Below are 22,908 nucleotides of genomic sequence, written 5' to 3'. Positions count from 1 at the left end.
TTATTTTGATATATCACAGTGAAAGATTTATCGTCCTCTTTTTTTTTTTTTTTTTTTTTTTTTTTTAAAAAAAAAAAAAAAAAAAAAAAAAAAAAAAAAAGTTAGCTATGTTCCTTTATTTAATAACCTGAGTACTAAGCACTGTTCTGAATTCTATGACTTGTTATTTTGGATTCTAAGTGACCAGTTTTAGGTAGGTCGGAACCACAAAAAATTATCTGAATAGTCACGAAAATGTTAAAAATAGATTTTATTTATAATGTTTATATATTTTAAGTTTAGCAGTCAGCACAGTAATAGGCATATAGCCGGTGCTTAAGTAAATGTTTATTGAATGAAAGGTCACAAGCTGAATACTAAGTCCAAAGAGTGAGTTGGATCAAAGTTCAACTTCAGGCTCTCTTTCCCTCTTTCTCAGGGACACAGGGTTTTTGCTCTGTAGACCAGGCTAGCTGTGAACTCAATATGCAGCCCAGGTTAGCCTTGAACTCCTGATCCTCCTGCCTCAGCCACTCAAGTGCTGGGGTTATATGTACCAACAGCCAATCCTGCTGTTTTCAATTTCTCATTTTAACTAAGTCTGGGCTCTGTCAGAGAGGTAAATATTGGTGCAGAAATAAGAGCTCTGCTCTAGGGAGCAGCAGATCTAAGAGTCTTGGCTCCACTGTTCATGGGATCAGGTTATTTTAATTCTTTTTTTTTTTTTTTTTTTTTTTTTTTACCAGACATGTACTTTCTTTAGTGCTCTTTTTCCCCCTATATCTTTTATAGATAGAAATCAAAAGCACTTTGTTAAAAGTTCCATAAAATGCAAACATATCATCATCATTAATTATAAAACAAGCCTTGTAATAAATGCTGTAATAATTATTACTATGCAAAACTAGTGGTGCAGCGGTCACATACAAATAAAAAGTATCTGGTTAGGAAGAAGGGATTGGTCAGTGTGAAAGATGTCAGAGATGGTGAGACTTGAGATGGCACTCCAGAAAGAAAATGGGGATAAACTCATTTCAGTCAGCAGGAAGGCTGAAGCAAGGGCAGGGAGCAGGGAGACCACAAAAGCACGGAATGCCCCCTGGGTGCTAAGCAGTGATTACGTGGCTAACTATCCAGGCATGCGGCCCCGGGTGGGTGTTCACAGAGATGTTTTAGAGCTACTAGGTTAGATTCTTGCACTGCTTAGCTAAGGAATTTCGTAATTATCTTGCAGGAACTGGCCATGCGTTAGAAGTAATCGCTCTGGCACGGAGCTTTGCCCATCCCTTAACCCTATCTCCTCCCTATTCGGGACCCTCGGAAGTAATCGGGGGTAAGTCACTGACTCTTTGAAACCTCGAGTGTTGGTTCTCATTTTATAACGGAGGAATGAAGGCAGAAAGAAGAGGCAACAGGCGGAGGCCAGTGATGGAGACTCAGGCCAGGAAGGCAAGAATCTGCGGCAGCAGCCAGGGAGGTGCATGCTGATCGATCTGAGGCCGCTTCCTACTCACCCTCGCCTCCAGGACAGACGTCCCAGGGCGGCACCCAGAGGCACGACCCCCACGGGGCCGCCCCTCCCGCCAAGCCAGGCCACGCCACTATGCCCGCAGGGCCAGACCCCAAGGCGCTGGAACCCGCCAGCCCTCTGAAAGCAGCCTGAGGGGCTCGGCCGTACAGCCTTCTGGGAACTGTAGTTCCCATCCCTGGGAGCGCGGAGGTTCGCGGCCCTCCGCCCTTCGAATCCCAAAGAGCCGCGCGCGCAGAGGGCTCGGCAGGCCCGGGCCCAGGGCCTGCTGGGAAAAGGAGTTCGAACTCTCCGATGACGCGGTAAGCTACAGAAATGCCGGACTACATTTCCCGACGTGCTCCAGGTGGGCAGGACCCGGAAGTGAGGGCGTGCGAGGCCTCTCTGGAAGTTGTCCCGGGTGTTCGCAGCTGGAGCTCCGGGTCGAGAGGACGAGGTGCAGTTGCCGTCCGCTCCCGGAGCCCAGCCCTTTCCTAGCCCGGTCCAGTCCCAACCGCCACCTCCTATCCCTGCTGTGGGCTCCAGCGTTACCATGAGTCCTGCCGTCTTTCCGTCTTTACCCGACCTCAGATGCTCCCTGCTGCTCCTGGTGAGTGTGTGGGGGATGACAAACCCTTCCCCAGCGTCCGCGACTCTCCGCCACTGCGGAGGTGTGCACCCTCCCGCGCAGTCTGCACTTGCGCTGTCTTCTGGCTTCTTAGGCCCGTGGTGCTCGAGGCCTGAGAAACCTGCGACTAGGACAGTTGGCCTTGGGGGAGCGAGACGTGGGAGGGCACAGCCGAGGCCCCTGGAATACGGTGCGCTTCCGAGGGCGTGTGGACCTGCCAGGCACCTGGATCCGTAGGGACCGAGTGTAGACCTACTGCTTTTCCCCCTACACTGTTGTAGAAGGATGTGAAGCCGACAGGTGTTGGGGTCGTGTGAATCTCTTTTTGGATCCCTGAAACGGTGCCCAGGTTGGCAAAGCCCTCTGTTGTGGCTTTATGTGATTGGTTGGGAACCCGGAACTGGAGACTGGTTTGGTGTCTACTGGGGGAATAAGGATTTGAAAAGGTGGAGGGTGTGATTGTCTGACAGGCTCCACTCAAGGTCTCCTGCAAGTCCTGTTGCAGCCTGTCTTCCTCACTGAAGCGTATTTCTTCGACAGTGCTCTTCACTTGAGAATGACCAGCTCTCCTGCACACATATATGCCTAATACTTCATGCTCTGCGCAGCATCAGCTTATCAGCTCATCTTAGGGGGGAAAAAAAAATCTTTCCCGAGTGCCTCTTCTTCCAAAGTACGTCTTGAGTGTGCAACTTATAAAGTGGCCCTTTCTTGAGGTCAAATTGACATAAAAGTGAAGGTCTAACGCCATATGGAAAAATGGTTTGCGTTTAATTGGGTTATAACAGAATGTTGGAAAACAGTTTAATTGTGATAGAGTCTTAGAAAACTAAATTTAAAATGAGCATTATTGCATAAAAACTTTATTTACAGCTTTAAAAAAAACATAAGTAACTTTCAGGAAGCTGTGTAGTTGGTTCTAGGCAAAACTGGGAATAAAAATAGATTCTTAATTTGCAGTGCTTATTCCATGTATCACATTAAATATTTAGTGTTTGTGTTTAAAATTCTTTTCTTTCCCGTTGTGACTTGCAAGCCATATTTAAAAGCTATATACAGGACTCAGTCCTTTTCGGAATCAAGTGCTGTAAACTAAATGAAATGTCAAAATAGTTAAGAAAACTAAAGTTGTGTATAGACATGGCAATATTAAATCATAGAATGTCTTATAAGCACTTTTTATAAGTCTACAGCAGTAAATGACTTCTTCATAGAAGAAAATATTCTGTATACTGTGTGTGTGTGTGTGTGTGTGTGTGTGTGTGTGTGATTTTATTATACGCTGTGTCCTTTCAGAGATGTTGGGATGATCCTATAGGACGCTATTCTTTCCTGCAGGACACTAGCTACTAATACTTTTTCTTCTCATAAAGGCTTAAAGTAAGAAATATTTAGGTTACTGAAAGTTCAAAGGGGAAAATAAAACTTAAGACATTGAAAGGAAAAGTTGAAATATTGAGTAGGAAAAGAACATCCTTGAATGGTATTCTTTGGTTGTAGAGCTAAGTTTGAGAGGCTGTATTTTTAAATAACTCATGCTTTTTCTAGAAAAATGTATCAATCCTGTTAAATACACAGTTTTTTTTTTCAAAATAAAGCCCAAATTCAACTAAAATGTAGTTAAAAATACATTGTAAATTTATCTTCCTAAGCAAATGGAGAAGCGGGACCTACAATCATGCAAGACGTTTCAAAGAATTTCTGTCAAGATTAATGAGCTGGAAAACAAAACCTCAGAAAAGTTTTAACAAACCAGAAGTACAAGCCAGACTAGATTCAGTCTGAACACAGTATTTACTTACTTAATTCTAATAATCTTATGCTAGTTAGCAAATACTTATAAAACATCTATCTAATCTCAACAGTGAGTAGCTTGCCTGACTGATAATTCAGTCATAGTGATGGAACCGGCTTACTCAGGATCCCACCTGTCTAATGAATAATTCTCTGAGTTTCCAGAGAACTCTCTTCCACTTGTCTTTCCCTCAGGCTTCAACTCTGTGCCTTCCCCAGAAATACATAGAAAACCCCAGTTCCTACTTAGCTTAGGTCAGCATATTTGCCTTAAGTGGCTGGCTCTAAGCAGTCATGTATTTTCTTACTACGGTAAGAAGCACTCTGTACCTCAGCCTTAAAGACCTAGTACCTACTTAAATTTAGTGGGGTTTGTAAAATAACAGCTGAAATATAACCCTAAATTTCTGGAAGCAAATGGCTGTCTTTTCCCTGATCTCAAAAACAGTCTAGAAGCACTCCATGCCTAAAAAATCTTTCTAGATGGGTAACTAACTACAAAAACTCAGTGTGATAACTTTTTCCCTGGGCTTTGAGATATATATAAAACGTTGATTGGCCTCTTTCTACTTTGTGTTTGAAGTAGGTTCTTTGAGAACTGAAATTGACTCATTTCTGCCTAATTGTTCCTTGGCCTTCTTTCTGCTTTGCTTTTGTGTAAGTTTTAAAACATGAGATAAGAGAAATATGGATAAATTGGGAATAAGTTGTGTCATACATCCTAACGAACCACTTCTGTGGTTTAGAGACTTTAACCCATCATTCTAGTTGCTTCATTGAAGATGTCTTTTTAATCTTGTGGTAATTATGCTTATAGACTATAATTGTAACTAGCCCTAATTGTTCTATGCTTGTATAAGTTTATACTCTTTTTTTTTTTTTTTTTTTTTTTTTTTTTTTTTTGTCTTTTTGAGACAGGGTCTCCCTGTAGTCCCAGCTGGCCTGGATTCGCTATGTAGACCAGTCTGGCCTTGAACTCACAGAGATCCACCTGCTTCTGCCTCCTGAGTGCTGGGATCAAAGGCGTGTGCCACCATGTCCAGCTATAAGTTTATATTTTTGCTATTGTTGCTTTTGGGTTCTTTCAATAGGAAGCCAGGAAAAGATTGCTTAGTTTAGGAAGCTAAGTAAATTAGAGAGCTAAGTAAACATTTATTTATAATAAATATTTTAAAAATAAATACAGCAGCCAGCCGTGGAGGTGCATGCCTTTAATCCCAGCACTATGGAGGCAGAGGCAGGTGAATCTTTGTGGGTGAGAGGCCAGCCTGGTCTACATAGCAAGTTCCAGGCCAGACAGGGCCACATAGTGAGACCCTCTCTCAAAAAAAGTAACAAAAAATGTACCGCAGAACCCACAGGTGTCAGAATAGCTATTAATGCCAATAATACAGAAAGCTTTCAGTCTTCAAGAAAAGTGCTTTTGGAGGCATGTAATTAGATGCGTAACTAGTTGAGTATGTGTATATGTATATAGATATAAAACTTTCCCCATTTCCATGGCCTATAACACCTGGCTGCTTATTACAATCACTTAGGACAGATTTTTTATTTATTATTTTTATTTTATGTGTATGAGTGTATTGCCTGCATGCATGTGAGTGCGCACCCGTGTCATGCAGTGCCACAGAGGTCAGAAGAGGGCTTCAGATTCCCCTGGAACAGGAGTTACTACGGATTGTAGCTGCCATGTGGGTCCTGGGAATCGAACTCGGGTCCTCTGCAAGAGCAGTCAGTGTTTTTAACAGCTGAGCCATCTCTCCAGCCCCCACTTAGGACAGTTTTAAGAAAATGTAGTTGAGTAGTACTCTGGTTTAAGTCTCAACCCCACAACACACATGCAAAAAGCTGCCAGGGCCATGTAGTTCTATCTGTGGGACTCGGGCATTAGTTTAATATTTTCTTCCCAATACTATTATCATAGCCATAAATCATTTAAATATTATTCATTTTTTGAATTTTCCTACTTGTGATTGTGTCCAGTTTTAAAAAAGGGATTGATCAAAGCCAGAGCCATATAAGTCCCAAATATTCTAGTTGGTTTATATGTCTTATAAAGCTTTTTAGATGCTAGGTATTGAGCCCTGGGTCTTGTGCATACACTGTACCACTGAGCCGCATCCTAGCTCAAAATATTTTAAGTCTATTGGTTCCTGTTCCATCTCATCTTTTTTCTTGGTAATTTCTTTAGAAACTGTGCTATGGGATTTTGCACATTCTTGATAACACTGATGATGGCATCATGATGTGATTTTTATGTTTCTATGTTCGTTGTGTTTGCCGGTATAAATCTGTAATATAACTTTTGTGGTTTCCAGCCACCAGCTCAGTGTACTTTGTTAATTTTCAGTCTTTAAGTTTTTGGAAATTGATTACTTCACAATCTTATAAAATTTATGGTCTTCAGAAGATGATCTCGGGTGTTGGCCTCAGGTACTGTCAACCTTGATTTTGGGACAGAATCTCACTAATTAGGCCAGATCAGCTGGCCAGGGCTCTCTGCCCTAGAGGTCTACCTGTCGCCATCTTCCCAGCACTGGGATTGTAAGCATGCACCACCATGCCTGGTATTTTAAAATTTCATCCTTAGAAATTTAATTTATGTATTCTCTGACAAGTTCACACGAAAATATATAGGTTCACACAAATATATAATATGTTTCAATCATTTCTGTTCCCATTCTCTACCCTCCTTTGTGTGTGTGTGTGTGTGTGTGTGTGTGTGTGTGTGTATGTGTGTGTGTGTTTGTTTGTATGACCCACTGAGTTTAATTAGGGTTGCTTGCATGAGTGTGGCTGGGAGGTTATTTCCTGTAGCATGGGCTACTTTTCAGTAGGCACACCACTGAGGAAATGACACTCTCTCCCCCAACAACCATTAATTGCTGATGGTCCCTCAGGGAGAGGTGGAGCCTCATGTGTCTCTTCCATTCATGATGAAATGTTGAGAGGTCTTGTGCAGGTAACCTTACAACTGCACTGAGTTCATGAGAGTAACAGTTACATCATGTCCATGATGTGATACCTTTTGTGATATGATACCACTTTATCCTCTGGCTCTTGCATTCTTTGCATTCCCGATTCTACAGGGCTCCCTTTGCTTTGGAGGGGATGGTGTAGAATCCCAGGTAGGACCAAGTACTCTACTGTCACCTATGGTTGACACTTAGACTAGTTATGAGTCTGCATTAACCACTGCCTGCAGCTCTAAGAAGCTTCTGAGGAGGGTCAGGAATAGTACTAATCTATGGGCATAAACATGAGTATTCAAAGATGTTTGACATGTCTGTTTAGCAAAACACTACTATTGGGTTCTCCACTAAGGCCTATGACATCCTCAGCCACTGACTCTTGACCAAGTTTACAGTAGCAACACCTGGCTTTTTTATGTGGGTTCTAGGGATCGATCTCAAGTCCTCATACTTTCAGGCAAGGATTTTAAGCTACCTGTGCTCCACCGTGTGGTATTGCCAGCCCACCGTTTCCATTGTTCTGCTGTTATAAACAGTCCTGCAAACACTAGCTTATGTATATATGTAGTTTTGATACTGAACCTTGGGGATAGATTCCTGTTAAGTGAAGTTGCCAGAAAGAAAAAGAAAATGAGCAGTATATGAACTTTGTACATGTTGCTGGATATTCTGAAATACCTCTTCATGGGGTTTTGGTGTTTTGTGATCTTGCCAACAGCATAAGAGAATTTCTCTATGGTCTTATCAGGGTAGGATTGAGTATTTATCACTGTAGTAAATAAAAAAATTAATTTGTTTCTTTTAATGTGAATGTGTTTGAGGGCTTTTTTTTTTAAATGTTTAAAGATGATTTGCATGCCTTTCTGTGTGAAATGTCTTCCAGTCTATACAATTACTGATCTTTTATTTCTCTAAGCCAGAGAGAGACAGAGACAAAGAGACGCTGGCTCTTAACCCTTTTCATCCTTATTTAATTGTGTGATTTTGTGTTGTATGTAGGATTACTGAAATACTCTTCTGTATCTGAATTCAGTAATATGTCTGATGGACTAAAAATTGTAAAAGCCTTGGAGAAGATGTTTATTGCCATAGTTACTGAAAACATTTTTTTTACACCACACATACTCACAGGATAATAAAAACAATGGAAGATGTTTATCCTTTGTTTATTACAGTCTATTCAAGGGTGGGATGAATGAATGCCGGGCATCTATATGTGAGCTTCATTACTGAGCACTTTGTAGCCTTTGGTAAATTATCTAACCAAAAATTTTAAGTCTATAAGCACATTGGATTTGATAATTCTATAATTCTTTGTTGAATCTTGCTTTCAAAAATGATAATCCTCTAACTTCCCCTAACTGTAGATATTGTTTGGTCATATGTTTCCCTTTTAAAAAATTTAACTTTTTAGCAAGTTGTAGGCCTATGCCATTCCCTCTGTTATCTGTACAAAGAAGAACATGCTCGATCACAGTTTTCTTATATAGACTATTGCTGTGCTGCTTCATCTAACCAAGGATGTGATTAGATAGTTTGATTTTTTTTTTTTTCCCCTCAGTATTTACTGATTGTTCATCTACCTTTGATTCCATAGACAGGAAGGGTCTACAGCTGAGGCTTCAGGAACTTTATATCATTAGGGTTATGTTTTCCTTCTGTCCATTTGAATACCTCTTTGCCATTTGCTATGAATGAGATAAAGATAATTGAGATGCATGCCTTGCCTCAAAGAGATAGATAAATAGATAGATGATAGATAGATAGATAGATAGATAGATAGATAGATCACCATATCCAGTTATAGAAAGAAGAGATATATGAATGATTAGAATACAAAAAGGAAAGTAATAGATGGCTTGGAAGTTATCTGTACAAGTGGGTGGCAGATCCTGCTGCTCAGAAGTGTGGTGTAAGTCTAGGGACACGTCTTCCAAATAACCTCACCTCAGGACTGCTGAATCAAATCACTCAGGTGATTCAAATGCCATTAAATTTTGAGAAATGCTGTTGTAGAAGTCTGTGAGAAACAAATTATTTTTCAGTGGGAACTCTCCAGCTTACTGGAGAAAGATGAATTTGAATATTGTCTTGAAGGGTTAAGTTGGTGGGGTAATTTTAGTCTGAATGAAGAAAAAGGTCTGTGCCTTCAGTTACATAAAAGAATCTTTTTCATGAATACCTGTGTTTTTTGTTTTGTTTTTTTAGAAAAGAGGTCTTTCTGTCTTTTGCTGCATGACCAACTGTCAGAACTGGTCCTAAAGAAGCTAGCAAACCTTTTCCAGCTTCCATTAATAGTTTATTATTAATTTAGCAAAAAAAAAAAAAGTCACGGTTTTTAGTGGCTTCTAATCAGCTTTCATTACTTCATTTAAGAGGGGTGAGGAAACCTATAGCACCTTGGAGGGGTGCAGTGTCACGGATCCCAGGTCTTGGTTTTGTCCTTGTAAAGACAAAAATTCTAACTGCTTTGCAAATCCTTGGTTATACTATGGCTGAGATCCCTATGATTTCTCCAGTCCTGTGATTTTATGATAAGCACATTATACTAGATTCTTAACTTTAAATGTTGCCTGAATTTGTAGACATTAACATTAAAGACAAGACTATGACAGAAAAAAAGCAGTGAAAAAGAACCAGGAAACTAAGAAAAGCATTTTAGTAGCATTTGAGCTAAAGAAAACTGGGCTTCCTAAATTTGTTTCTTAAAATATAATACTCTGGAATGAGACCTTTGATAATTGGACTTAGGAGATTTCAGAAAAATGTCATTAGGAATCAGAGGAGTTTTTAACCTGGACAGAAGGAACTGGGGCCCTTATGATTCTGGACTCTAGCATTAGTGTCTCACTTCAGCAGATGGAAAGAACATAAAAACTCTAAGTGCCCATATGTAGTAGTTACACTTCTCAAGATGTGCTGTAAGAATTCACTCAAATTAAATAAAGCTTGTGTTGCATTTAAGGCAAGTGGCTACTGTATTGAACAGTGCTGATTATGGAACAAGTCTCCTCATCACATAAAGCCCCATCCATGGGACACAAATAGTGTTGTTCTAGAGCAAGATGGAGATGAGGGAAAGAATGAGAAAACAAGCAATATTTCAAAGCTTGGTGAGGAACATATATCTTATCTGTTCCAAGGGCAGCAGTAATCTGGAAAATATCAGTAATCTTAGCATAGATTTGGATTTGGGGTATTAGGGAGTTAGAGAGGTGCCAGTCATAATAGTTAACATTCGAAAATAAGAATTTGCACTTCATCAATTCTCATAACTTATAAAATCACTTAGTCACTTTCCTGAGGCCTTGTTTTCTTAACTGAGTATTGTGTAGGATTAAATAGGTTGTTTCTCCTAACTTGAGTATAATGTGACTGACTTTGGGGTTTGACTCTCTGTGATGTGTCTCCATGAAAAAGTTCCATCCGAGGTCTATATCTTTAAGTGATGCTTTAAAAGAAATGTAAAAAAAAATGTTTGACAATTTTATACTTTTCTGTAATGAATTTTAGTTGTTTTCACGCCCATTCCTTGCTCCCATCCCTTCCTTTCCCACTGGAACGTGTCTTCTCAACAAGTCCCTTTGTATTTCAAGTTTTCTTTTTATGTGTGGCCCATTTTAGTTTCTTGCTTGAGCATGGGTAGGAAATTTTGAAGCAAGAGCAGCTTATCAGTTTCTTCACCATTGAAGAAAACGGCATCCCCTCCCCCAACAACCAGTAATTGCCAGGAGTCCCTCAGAAAGAGATGGGGGACCTCTTTTCATCCATGATAAATTGTTGAGGGGCCCAATCTTGTGCATGTCTTTTGCAGATAACCACACTGCCACAAATTCATGAGTGCAATGGCTATGTCATGTCTAGAAAAAGCATTTTGTTGCACATATCCCCTGACTCTTAACATTGTTTCTACTTCCTCTTCTATGATGCTCTCTGAGGGGAGCTGTCCCATTTAGGTCCAAGCAATTTGTCATCAGGTATTCCTGGCACTTTCACCAGTTAACGGATTTCTGCATTAACCCTGCCCGCTGCATGCAGTAAGATGCTGTTCTGATGCAGGTTGGGCACAGCAGTGATCTGTGAGTACAAACATGAGTATTTGAAGGCAGTTTGGTCACATGACCATTTAGCAGAACAGTAGTAGTGGTAGGTTCCCCCCTAGGGCCTATGACCTCCCCAGTCATGGACTTTTGACCAGGTTTGCAGAACTAGGCATGCGTTTTTAGGAGAAATTTTTACTAAATAAGAATGTACCTATTTGTATAATATTTAATAAAAACCACCTGTTAAAAAATTGGAATCTTGATTAAGTTTTTAACTCTTTACTTCCCTTGTCAGAAGTTAATCACTTAATTTGACGAATTATAAGTTAATGTACATCTTATTCTGCTGTATTAGCTTTCTGTTGCTGTGATAAAATACTCTGACCAAAACCACCTTGGGGAGGAAAGGGTTTATTTGGCTTATATGTCCCAATTATAATTTATCACTGAGGGAAGCCAGGGCAGGAACTCTAGGCAGGAACCTGGAGGCAGAAGCTGAAGCAGATACCACAGAGCAAGGCTGCTTACTGGCTTGCTCTGCTTTCTTATACAGTACAGGACCACCTGTCTCGGGGTGGCACCATCCACAGTGGGCTGGACCCTCTCAAATCACTCAATAATCAAGAAAATTCCTCATATACATGCCCATAGGCCAGACTGGAAGAGAGAGTTCCCCAGCTGAAGTTCCCTATTCCAGGGGTGGTGTTGATAGCTAACCAGCACAGCTGCTTGTTTGAAAAAGGCTGGAAATTATATGAAGCCATAAAGATAGACTAATGCAATTTTCTAAGTAATTCAAGCAAACTGGAAAAGGTGAGTAAAATATGAATTAGTGATGTGATATTGATCATAAGTGTCTACAACATAAAATATCAAACTGAGTTCCTGTTTCTTGCTTATCAGCTTGTTTAGCTATTAGCTCTTTGTTTAAAGAAAAGATTCAAGTGTAACTTGAATATTGTGATTTATAGTTACCCTTGAGGAAGAAATTTGGAAATTTTCAGTTCCTTTGATTTTTATTACTGGAGTTGTGGTCTAAATACAGCAAAATGTTTAGCTCACTGGTGACTTGATGACTCAGAAACTCAGAGCTGAGAATAAAGAAGTGCTCATTATAATAAGTACTCAAATTGACATTTTAAGCTTTCCAGGTGGCAAGACTGTTCATTCAGTGATTTACTTATTTGTGCATATGTGAAAATGTGTATAAATGTGAATATGTGTATGTGTTCATGTGTGTCCGTGTCTATGTAGAGGCCAGAGGTCAATGGTAGGTGTCTTCCTTTATCACTGTACCCTTAATTTTAAATTAATTTTCATTTTTTAAAGTTTTTTTTTATTTTGTGTTTGTTTTGCCTGCATGTATGTAAGTGTACCACATGCATGCTGGGGCCTGCAGAGGCTAGAAGAGACCATCAGATCCCCTGGAACTAGAGTTAAGGATAGATTAAGTTAGCTGCTATCTGGGTGCTGGGAACCAAATCTGGGTCCTCTGGAAGAGCAGTAAATGGCTCTTAACTGCTGAGCCATTTCTCTACCCCTCACTTAGTTTTTTTAGACAGGGTCTTTTTCACTGAACCTGGAGCTTATTGATTCTGCTAGACTAGTGAGACAGCCAGCCCCAGAGATCTTCCTATCTCTGCCCCCCCACCAGCGGCCCCCATTTTAGGTGTGAACTGAGCTGTTGCCCTTAGCTTTTACATGGTAGGGATCCATCTCAGGTCCTCATACTTGTATAGCAAGCACTTTGCTGACTGAGCTGTCTCCCCAGCCCCTGGAGTATTTATTATAAAAATGGATACTGTTGCCAGGCGTAGTGGTGCATGCCTTTAATCCCAGCACTGGGGAGGCAGAGGCAGGCGGATCTCTGTGAGTTCAAGGCCAGCCTGGTCTACATAGTGAGTTCCAGGACAGCTGGGGCTACAGGGAGACCCTGTCTCAAAAAGACCCCCCCCCAAAAAAAAGAAATGGATACTGTTTCTCGTAGGAAGTGTTCTGATCTAATAGTTTACAAAAGTACAGTATTGTAAAATATGCTCATTAGTTTAACTTTGAATGAATTATTTTAGAGACTGTTTCTTTAGAACTATAAATTCCACAAGATGTTAAAACCTTTTACTTGTTTCACAAATCATCCAGATTTTCTTGTGCTTGTACTCTGATCTCAAGTTTTCTTCTTGAAATAATTTAAAATACTTTTCCTTTCACAGCAACTTAAAAGCATGTTTCTATGTTCTTAACGATGACTATTTAAGAAGAATCTAAGGATTTAGGTCCATTTTTTGTTTTTCAAGACAGTGTCTCATATAGCCCATGCAGGCCTCATATTCATGCTTTACCTGCCTCTGTGCTGCATGGCGGGCATGTGCTACCTCACTTGCTACTGGGCCCATATCTTGAATCATAACCTGTCACCTTGATTTCCTATCATCATTTATTATTTTCCTATTAATTTCTGAGGAGTAATACAGTTACTATATTGAGGTGTGCATGATTCTATTACAATTTTATGGAACAACATGGTTTAAAAAATCACTTCCTTTTATTCTTTCATCTTTGTTTCTAGTGCAAAGCTTTATTATTACAGATTAAGTACTCAATAAAAATTTTAAGTGTGAGAGGAGTAAGGAAAGCTCTAGGGGAAAGAAGACCAGGAATGTGTTGGGTACTTGTGATTTGTAAAATAACAGAGAAGGTAAGCCTTGAAGTAAGTGAGGAAGTTAGGTATTTGGATTTCTCTGTAGGAGTCTGTGTAGTTCAGGGTTTTAATCAGTTGAAAGTTCTTGTGGGAGTGTCCCAGGTACATTCAAGGAACAGCAAGAGCAGTGTTGTCATACAATGATTGTAAAAGATGTAAAGTATTGGAAGATTAAATCATATAGCCAAAAAAACATTTCCCAAAGATGTGCTTACTGAGTAGGTTGTTTGCTGTTTTCCTTCTCTACATTTCGTTTTTTTAAAAATTACTGAATTTAATGGGTAAGAAGCCCCAGCCTTAGCTGGAGAACTATTGGCAGCTGATCAGTGCTGGGGGAGGGAGAGTTGGTTTTCTTTAAGGCAGTGATGCTAGATAGGTTGACCAGGCTCCAGTGAATGAACTCACACCGAGGGACATTTGGGGACATAAACTTGATTCAATAGGCCTTAACATATATGAAAGAATGCATGGAATCTGGTGGGGGGGGCTGTGGGAAGGTACAGATAGAGGGGCGTCTAAATATGATTAAGATGTATGAAATGCACAAAATTCAATTATATATATATATATAAAATACTGAAGTAACGTAGAACTTCCTGACTGGGTTGTTGGTATTTCAGCTGTCCTCAGCCTTGGCCCTGTTGCTGCAGCTGGGTATAGGCCTGACTCTTTACTTCCAGGTGTCCTAGTATACTCAATTACAAATAGTCTCTAGGCTGGGGGGTGGGGGGGGTTCAACTTGGGATGCAAAAAGCACAGTGGTAGTAATTTAAAAAGTTAAGCCAGATTTCCTGACATGCTTTGATTCCAGGTAGCAGTATAGTTTCATGATACAGAGGAGCATAATTTAGAAAAAAAATATGCCTCACACGTTTCAGTTTACCACTTTTCAAGTTTGTTTTTGTGTGTGTATTTAAATGTAGTTTTAATAATAATGTACTTTTTAAAATAATCATACTGTTATGGGGTTTGGGCAGTGTCATCTAGTCTATTCCATGAAGTGGGCAAGAATTGGACATCCAGGAAAGGCAGAAGACCCATGCACTGGAGAAGGAAACAGGGCCGAGGAGGGCGTTAGGAAGCTGTAGCTCAGAGATGTCCATCAGGGCTAGGGGGTGCTGCCCAAGCAACCACAGAGGCTGGGGCCACTGGAGTTCTAGTTCTCCTGCCCAAGACTTGGAGTGAAAGTATCAAAGAAGAGAGGGTGGGGAGAAAGTATCCCCTCATGCATTAGTGCCAGGTCAGGTGCCAGAGGATGGAGGTCTGCCACAGTAGAGTAGGTAAACATAAAGGAGAGAGTGGAGAAGAGTAGAAAGGCTCGTTGGGATGGGAGGGACCGCCAGAACTGGGATTCCCTAGCAGGGCCTCAGGGTCTGGCCTTTTACAGCATCCTGTCCTCCCTCCCCTTTTCCCTCTTTGGTGTTGCCTGGGATACCCTCCCTTGGGCAGGCTTTTAAAATCTGACCATTGATGATTTTGCCACAATTCTTCCTGCCTTTGCAGGCTTGGAAAAAGTAGCTATTACACAAAATCCACTGAGGGGGAGTAAGAAGCCATCCTGGGAGCAAAAAGCATCCTTTAAAAGTGGCCCTGTTTTTCCCATTGGCCTCAGTTCCTCTAACTCTCCCTCAATACTTTGAATAATCAAAGCCTGGATTCCTGTTCAGTCCTGGTGTAAAGAGGTAGATCACTGATTCATGGAAATGTAGAACGAAAGTGTATGTGTGTGTGACACTGTTCCTGGGGAGTCTGCTCACCCCAGATAGGGTATCAAGACAGGCCAAAGTAAGGATACCACCAAAGTACAGCTTGGTTCAGTGAACCAGCGAGTTTTATTGCATGACTATGAGAGTATGGGTGAGAGAGAGGTTACTTACAAGAGCAGAAATAATTCAGACAGCTGCATCACCAAATGCCTGCTCCAGCAGGGATGGCTGCCTCTGAAAGCTGGAAACCTGAGCTCATACTGCACAGCTTTCAGGCAGCTCAACAGGTGGGAGAGTGTCTTTTCCAGGCAGCTTGGCTTATTGGAGAGTGTTTCTCAGCAGCCCTCACTGCTTCTATGAGCTCTAGGAGGGAGGGACCTAGTAAATCTGGTCAGTTTCAGAGACTTCCTGAAGCTTTTGAGTTGCTTACTTCCTGAGTTTTAAGGCAATTCCAAATAAGATACATGCTTCATCTCCCTTTAGAACATCTGAGTCTTAACCAGCTTCTCTACAAATGAAAAGTTTTATCTCTGAGGAAATGGCTATACAACAAAAAGATAGACACACGCACCTAAGCACTCATCCCTAGCAGGTTGGAAATGACCACTAGATAGCCTAGCCTTTTTACCTCAGAAAATTCTTTAAGGTTTCAAGCATGCATTTTCTCACTTAACAGATGGAGATAGAAAACTCAACTGAAAAGTTCTCGAGAAAAGTGAGACAGTTTGTGAATGCTTCTATAGAGAGAGTGCTGTTGGCTTCTGGACATAGTGGGTGCTCAATAAATAGTGCAGTGCCAGGATGAGGAAGTCAGGAAATGAGTAAGTATGAGTCCTTTTCTTTGTAGCTTTCAAGTTGTCCATCTAGTTGCATTAAATTTGTGGACACTGAAGCAATGCACTCCTGTAGCTTGCTTTCAGCCAGTTTCTTCTGGTCCTAGTCATTATATGAACAAAAGGCAATTTTAAAAGTGTGACCCTAGGGGCTGGAGAGATTTAAAAGTGTGACCCGGGGGCTCAGTGGTTAAGAACAGTGACTGTTCTTTCAGAAGACCTGGGTTCGCATCCCAGCACCCACATGGCACCTAACAGCTGTCTGTAACTCCAGTTCCAGGGGATCCAACAGCCTTTTCTATCCTCCTCAGGCATTGCACGACACAGGTGCACTTACCTACATGCAAGCAATACACGCATACACATAAAATTTAAAAAAATTATGGTGGCACATGCCTTTAATCCAAGCACTCGGGAGGCAGAGGCAGGTGGATCTCTGGGAGTTCAAGGCCAGCCTGGTCTACATAATGAGTTCCAGGACAGCTTGGGCTACAGGGAGACCCTGTCTCAAAAAGACAAAAAATAAAAAAAAAGTGTAACCCAAGCTGGGCCTGGTAGACACACCTTTAATCCCGTACTCCGGAGGCAGAAGCGGGCAGATCTTTCATTGATAGTTCCAGGACAGCCTGGTCTACATAGGGTGTTCTAGGCCAGCCAGACTTACATAATGAGACTCTGTCTCAAAAAATTAAAAGTAAATAGCTAAATAAATAAATGTGATAAATGAATAACTTCTGAGCTCTCATTATACACAACGTAACTTAAAAATGTGATACTAAGTGAATAAATTATCTGCCAAGCTTTGTTTTTAAAATGTACCTAATTAGTATTGCACATAAATTTATTGTATTATTTATGAAAGTAGAATATGAAGGTAGTTATGCCCCCCCCCCCAAGAGCCCTGTTTTTAGAATTAAAAGAGGCCTAGGTTTTGAATACTGTTCCGCCACAAGTTTGGGTCTCATTCATTAGAAAATATTTTTACTATCTGTTAGACAATGCAAAAAATTTTATTTTCTCATTTAAGAAATAGTTGTGACATGATTCCAGCTTCAGTATTGCTGTAATGATATAAGAGATAATATTGATGTAAGGAGATAATGTGTCTGTTATAAACTGTAAATATAAGTTATGGAGGCCAGCAAGATGGCTCAGGTAAAAGCACTTGTCCTGCAAAACTGAAAATCTGAATTAGAACTGGAGTCATGGATGGTTGTTGGCCACCATGTGGGTGCTGGGAACTGAATGGAGGTCCTTTGTAAGAGCAGCCAGTGCTTATGACCACTGATCCATCTCTCCAGATCCTAAATTATTTATTTTTTTAAGTTACTGTTAGACAGATTTGTGCATGCTTTAAGTGTATATTTGTTTCTTGGATTCAGGGAGAGTTGATGTGTTATAGAAGTAGTTCTAGGATCTGACTACCCAGCACAACAGACAACTCTAGAAGGGTCAGTGCTTTGAAAGAGACAGCCCTACTTCTTTTCTGGCTCCCTTGTGCTTGGCTGTGTGCTATTAGGCCATTTCCCTTCTCTTTCTGAGACTTAGTTTTTCTAATGTAAATTGAGGATAATTATTTTGCAAGGCTATGAGAACATAATGTATATATAAAGTGCTTAACATGTATCTGCAAATGGCAGGCAGGTCCTTGTTTTGTGAGGTGAGGGTTAGAGGGAAAGCTGTGGAGCTTGGGGAAGACTAGTGCTTGTGCTGATCATCCCTCTGCGATTGTGCTGTCTTCTGACTGTCTGAAATGAGTAAATGGATGAGGCCTTTCATTTTAAAGTCACATTTCCAATCATAGTGGCTTCTTAAAGTGCTTATCGGCTTGTCTCTTTCCTCTGGCAACTTATGACATGGTCTTATCAAAATTTTGAAAAATGTAATTATGATTGATAGAAATGAAAATCTAGCTTGGTATGTATTTCTACATTTAATACAAAAGCAGATAAATTCCTGTAAGTGGTATAAATGAAGGTGGGAGACATACTTTATGCTCTGCTGTTTGAAAGGTGTCATTAGCTCACATAGAAAAATGCCATTTCTGTTACTTGAGCATTTAGGACCATTCAAAAAATATATCTGGTGTAATTGACTAGGTATATAGAAATTGGTGATTCTTTAGAAATATGTCCTCTTTCTTTAGTTGAATTTAGTAAGGGAAAGATTATCACTGTAGACTTGTCCCTGAAAAGATGAAAAACTATTTGTAGAAGCATGGAGGATTTTAAATTGTTGGTTTACAATTTCTTATACTCTGGTAAGCACGACTTAAATTCATACCTTAGTTACCCTGTAAATATTGCTTCCAGTGCGATATAAACTTATTTACACAGAAACATGTATATATAACCGTTAGTGCTTTTAGTCAAATTTGACTATTAAGCTAAATTTGTTTATGGGTTCCATGAAAACTGGTATAAAGCTGGCTCTGGTGGCCCATGCTTATAATCCCAGCTCAGGAGACTGAGGCAGGAGGATGAAGTCTGGGCATAAATTAACAACAAAGAAAAATCTGGCATATGACAAATATATACATATATATATATGTATATTTCTTTTTTGTCTTTTTGAGACAGGGTCTCCCTGTAGCCCCAGCTGTCCTGGAACTCACTATGTAGACCAGGCTGGCTGGCCTTGAACTCACAGAGATCCTCCTGCCTCTGCCTCCGAGTGCTGGGATTAAAGGCGTGCACCACTACACCCAGCTATATAACAAATCTTTTAAAATTGAGATACTGTTGTTAGTGGTCCTGGTTATACAGGTTTGTAATCTCAGCACTTAGGAGACTGAAGCAGGATCATAAATTCAAGATTATCCTAGGCTATATAGCAAGACCTTGTCTTAAAAACAAAAGACCAAAGTGAAATGAGATGAAGATGTAAACCAATTGGGAGAATAGATATTTATGATGGGCATGTCCATTTAGAGCAAAAGATCATTCTTTGATTAGCCTTACATTTCAGAGTCCAGAGTGCTCACCAATACACAGTGGATCCTGACCTAGCTTTTCTAATATCAGTACTTAAATACTTTTTTATGGGAAAATGAGAAGTTGGTTGAGAGGATAAACTATATTTCCTTGTCTATAAATTAAAGTTAGAAAGAACTTCTTGACACATATTGCTGGTTATATTATACAATAGCAAAGTGTAAAACATAATGACCTGAGCCCTCAAGAAATAGCATTAGTTTGGGAATTATCCAGTGTCCCATAGCAAAATTGCCACATTTTTGTTTTTCTTCTCCCGCTTTGAACCAAGAGGCTAGAAAAATCAGCTGGCAGGTTTAACTGGAGTGACTTGTACCAAGCAGTTGTGTTTAGTGTCTTAGCTTTCTGTGTCTAATGTTTTTCTAGCTTGTTTTATTTGGGAAACACTTACTTGCTCAGTAGTACCTAGTTTTTCTGCATCACTTTTAACTCTTCTAATGTAAAATGAGTTATGATATTTGAGGAAATCAGCAGAGAACTTTTCTATATTTCTATGTGAGGTAATTGTATAAGACTCTGTCACCTAACCTCAGAATATTACTTTGAGATACTATGTTAGTAAAGATTTCTGATTATGGTAAAGATGAGATAAAAGATGGTTTCTGAGTAATTTTAAATGTTTTTAAAGTTTTTATCTTTCAAATATTATTTTATTGTATGACTGTTGCCTGTATGTATGTGAGTACACCATATGCATACGATGTCTAAGGAGGCCAGAAAGAGGGTGTCAGATCTCTTGGAACTGGAGTTAGGGGCAGTTGTTAGCTACCATATGGGTGCTGCGAACTGAACCCCCATTCTCTGCAAGAGCAGCCAGTGCTCTTAACCCTGAGCAATCTCTCTAGCCTCTCCTTAAATGCATTTTTAAAAGTTGCTTGAATGGTTTTTAGTTTAAGTTAAAAGACTAGGATGTGTTTAGAGAACATTTTCTTGTAAGGGAAATGTACAACTCTTATGTTACCAGAGTTTATTAGCCCACTGCCAGGGACGGGGGTAATTTCTATCATTAATTTATTTTAGGTAGTTTAAACTGTTACCATTCAGAAGTTTAAGGTCTTCCTGGGCAACAGACTGAGGTCAGTTAGTGAGACCTTGTCTCAAAATAAAAAGTAAATAGATGACTGAAAATACAGTTTAGTGGCAGAGTGCTTGCCTGACTTGCACAAGATTCTAGGTTCAATCCCTAGTCCACTATTAAATGAAATAAAATAAAAGCCATGTATGTGTGAACATTTTTCCTCTCTTAAAAAATTTTTATTATCTTTATTTCATGTGTATGAGTGTTATTGCCTGCATATGCATAAGCGCACCCGTCGTGCAGTGCTCACGGAAGTCAGAAGAGGCCTTGGGTTTCCCAGGAACTGGAGTTAGGGAAGGTTGGTTGTTGGCCAGCCACCGTGGGGGTGCTGGCATTCAAACCTGGGTCCTCTGCAAAGAGCAGTCAGTGCTCTTAACTGCTGAGCCATCTCTCCAGCCCAATTTTTCCTTCTTTTTTATACTCAAGACCACTGAAGAATATATAAAAACAGTTCTCTTTATGTTTAAATTTTGAAATTTTATCTTTAATGCCTTTTTGTGTAAATCTGGAGTGACACAGAAGGGCTGGTTAGTTTTATCTGTTGGTGACAGGCCTCTTGTTTTGTTTGCTTTGTGTTAGTAGAAACTTTTGCAAATGAAAAGTTTGTAAACTGGAGCCCATTGCCCCTTGGCTATCAAGCAAGATGTGATGGATTCTCTAGATCACAGTTGCTTCCTGATAGTTGTTCTATCTATTGGTAAGTCTTCCTGTAATCCTTATAACATTTTATAATGTCAACTGTCTCTCTGGTTTCCTATGCTTCTAGCAGTGATTTGTGTCCCACCCTCTCTTCCCACTCCTTGTTTCTCTGTTTCTCTCATGGGGTGGGGTGGTGGTGGTGGGGTTACATCTCAGAGACTGAAGAAAGAGGATAGGAGATAAATGTGGACTGTCTTAGAGCTTCTTTCCTGAGTCCTGTTGCATCTTTTCATCTAGTCGTTTAAATTCATGTTACTTGCTTCTCTATAGAGTAACTGGTTTTCTTTGTTCTTTGCATTTTCTTGGTGCTTTTATCTTGACTATGAAAGACAGTCAGTTTCCAAACTTTCTATGCTAGTTGTTAGAAGGCTTTTTACCTTCTGTCAGCAGGCATCGGGTCTTCCGTCTGCTGTTTACCCACTGACTATGGCAAGGCATATACTAGTGAAATGGAAGAGGACCTGCCACTGCCCAGTAACCCACTTTGCTAAAATGCTCAGACCCCCTTCAGTTCTATGCACTTAGATGTGAACTCTTAAAATTTTTCTGACTCCTTGTAGCAGATAGAAATTTCTATCTGGCTTTTAAATGTGTATTATACTTAGTTCTCTTGAATCTTTTTGTTCCTTTAACAGTAAAAGAAGAATGTTAAGACTTTTTTTGTTTACTTTGTACTTAGTTACATGAGTTCTCTTCCCTGCCTGCTTCTCTCTCCCTCTCCCACCTCCCTTTTCCCCTTCCCTTTCCCCTCCCCCTCCCCCTCCTTTCTTTCACCTTTTCTTTCTCTTTCCCCTATTTAACACTCTTGGAAACTTTGTTAGCTCTTTGCACTTTCTTGGTGCTTTTATCCTGAGTATGAAAGACAGTCTGACACAATTTCCAAACTTTCCATACTAGTTGGTAGTGGGCTTTTCAGACAGATCTTTAGAGATTTTCCATTAGTACACAGGGAATTACTCATTTGTCTATTTTATGTAGGTTGGTTTTTTAAATTTTTCTTAATATTTTATTTATTTTTATTTTATGCGTATGAATGTATTGCCTGCATGTATGTGAGCGCACCCATGTCATGCAGTGCCACAGAGGTCAAAAGAGGGCTTCGGATTCCCTTGGAACTGGAGTTAAGGACGGTTCGTAGCCACCATGTGGGTGCTGGGAATCGAACCTGGGTCCTCTGCAAGAGCAGTAAGTGCTCTTAATCGCTGAGCCATCTCTCCAGCCCCTAAATTTTTATTTATTATTTTTTATTTTATGTGTATGCGTGTATTGCCTGCATGTAGGTAAGTGCACCCGTGAGAATAGAGAACTCATTTAACTTGGTACAAAGTAAGCATTAATTAAAAAAAAGACCCCCTCCCAATAAAATCTCTTAATGTTTTCTCTTTTCTAATAGTTTTGACCTAGCTAACAAAGCTTAAAGGTAAAAGGGACCATGTTTCAGGTCCCTAACTCATCCACAAACTTAACTTTAAACTTGAATCCTTCTGATTTTTATTTCACATGTTGATTAAATAGGGGAGTACATGAAGTCTTTAATGTTTGACCTTTAATCTGATATCTCAAAATTGTCCATTGAATAAATACCCTCTTTGGGGCCTCAGTGCAGCAGTTAACATTTCAAATATCAATTGGTGGTTTAGATCTGGTAGTAGTTTAATTTCAACCAAGAAACAGCTGATTTAAGAATAAATCCCATGTAACAAACCCAAATCTTTCTAAATATAAACTCAAAGAAAGTATGTCCTTAAATTGCACAAATGAGAAAGTTTACATTTAGTAGCCAGAGAAATTTCAAAAGCACTTCATGTTCAAATCACAAAAAGAATTAGATACTTAGTTATTGCTCATTTCTGAGTGTGAACAAAAGAAATTCTATCCTGTTCAAGGCAAGAGTCTGTCTCTGCCCCTCTCAGCAGCCATCAGTTGCCAAAATTTCCTGAGGTTGGATTGGGGTTTATTACCCAATTCCCCATGTCTA

At 40.0% G+C, this 22,908-nt stretch overlaps 2 protein-coding genes across 6 annotated transcripts in view; one reads left to right on the top strand and one right to left on the bottom strand.

The window, feature by feature from the left end:
- Window positions 1-1,823, bottom strand: part of Invs (inversin) — a 182,788-nt gene extending 180,965 nt beyond the window's left edge. For 2 of the 5 annotated variants that reach the window (XM_029555430.1, XM_029555432.1), the window contains exon 1: window positions 1,494-1,823. In XM_029555430.1, coding sequence (XP_029411290.1) covers window positions 1,494-1,683 — 190 coding nt within the window. In that variant the 5' untranslated portion in view covers window positions 1,684-1,823. The remainder of the gene's footprint in view (window positions 1-1,493) is intronic. The other 3 variants (XM_017802874.2, XM_017802875.2, XM_029555433.1) reach the window with 2 other exon arrangements.
- A 49-nt stretch (window positions 1,824-1,872) lies between these two features.
- Window positions 1,873-22,908, top strand: part of Erp44 (endoplasmic reticulum protein 44) — an 86,938-nt gene continuing 65,902 nt past the window's right edge. Inside the window, exon 1 of the mRNA XM_008851897.3 lies at window positions 1,873-2,096. Coding sequence (XP_008850119.1) covers window positions 2,040-2,096 — 57 coding nt within the window. The 5' untranslated portion in view covers window positions 1,873-2,039. The remainder of the gene's footprint in view (window positions 2,097-22,908) is intronic.

The sequence above is a fragment of the Nannospalax galili genome, unplaced genomic scaffold (genome assembly GCF_000622305.1).
Source record: "Nannospalax galili isolate Female #2095 unplaced genomic scaffold, S.galili_v1.0 scaffold125, whole genome shotgun sequence".
NCBI classification, from domain to species: Eukaryota; Metazoa; Chordata; class Mammalia; order Rodentia; family Spalacidae; genus Nannospalax; species Nannospalax galili.
The sequence above is the reverse complement of the archived record's forward strand: the minus strand, read 5'-3'. Positions and strand labels throughout refer to the sequence as shown.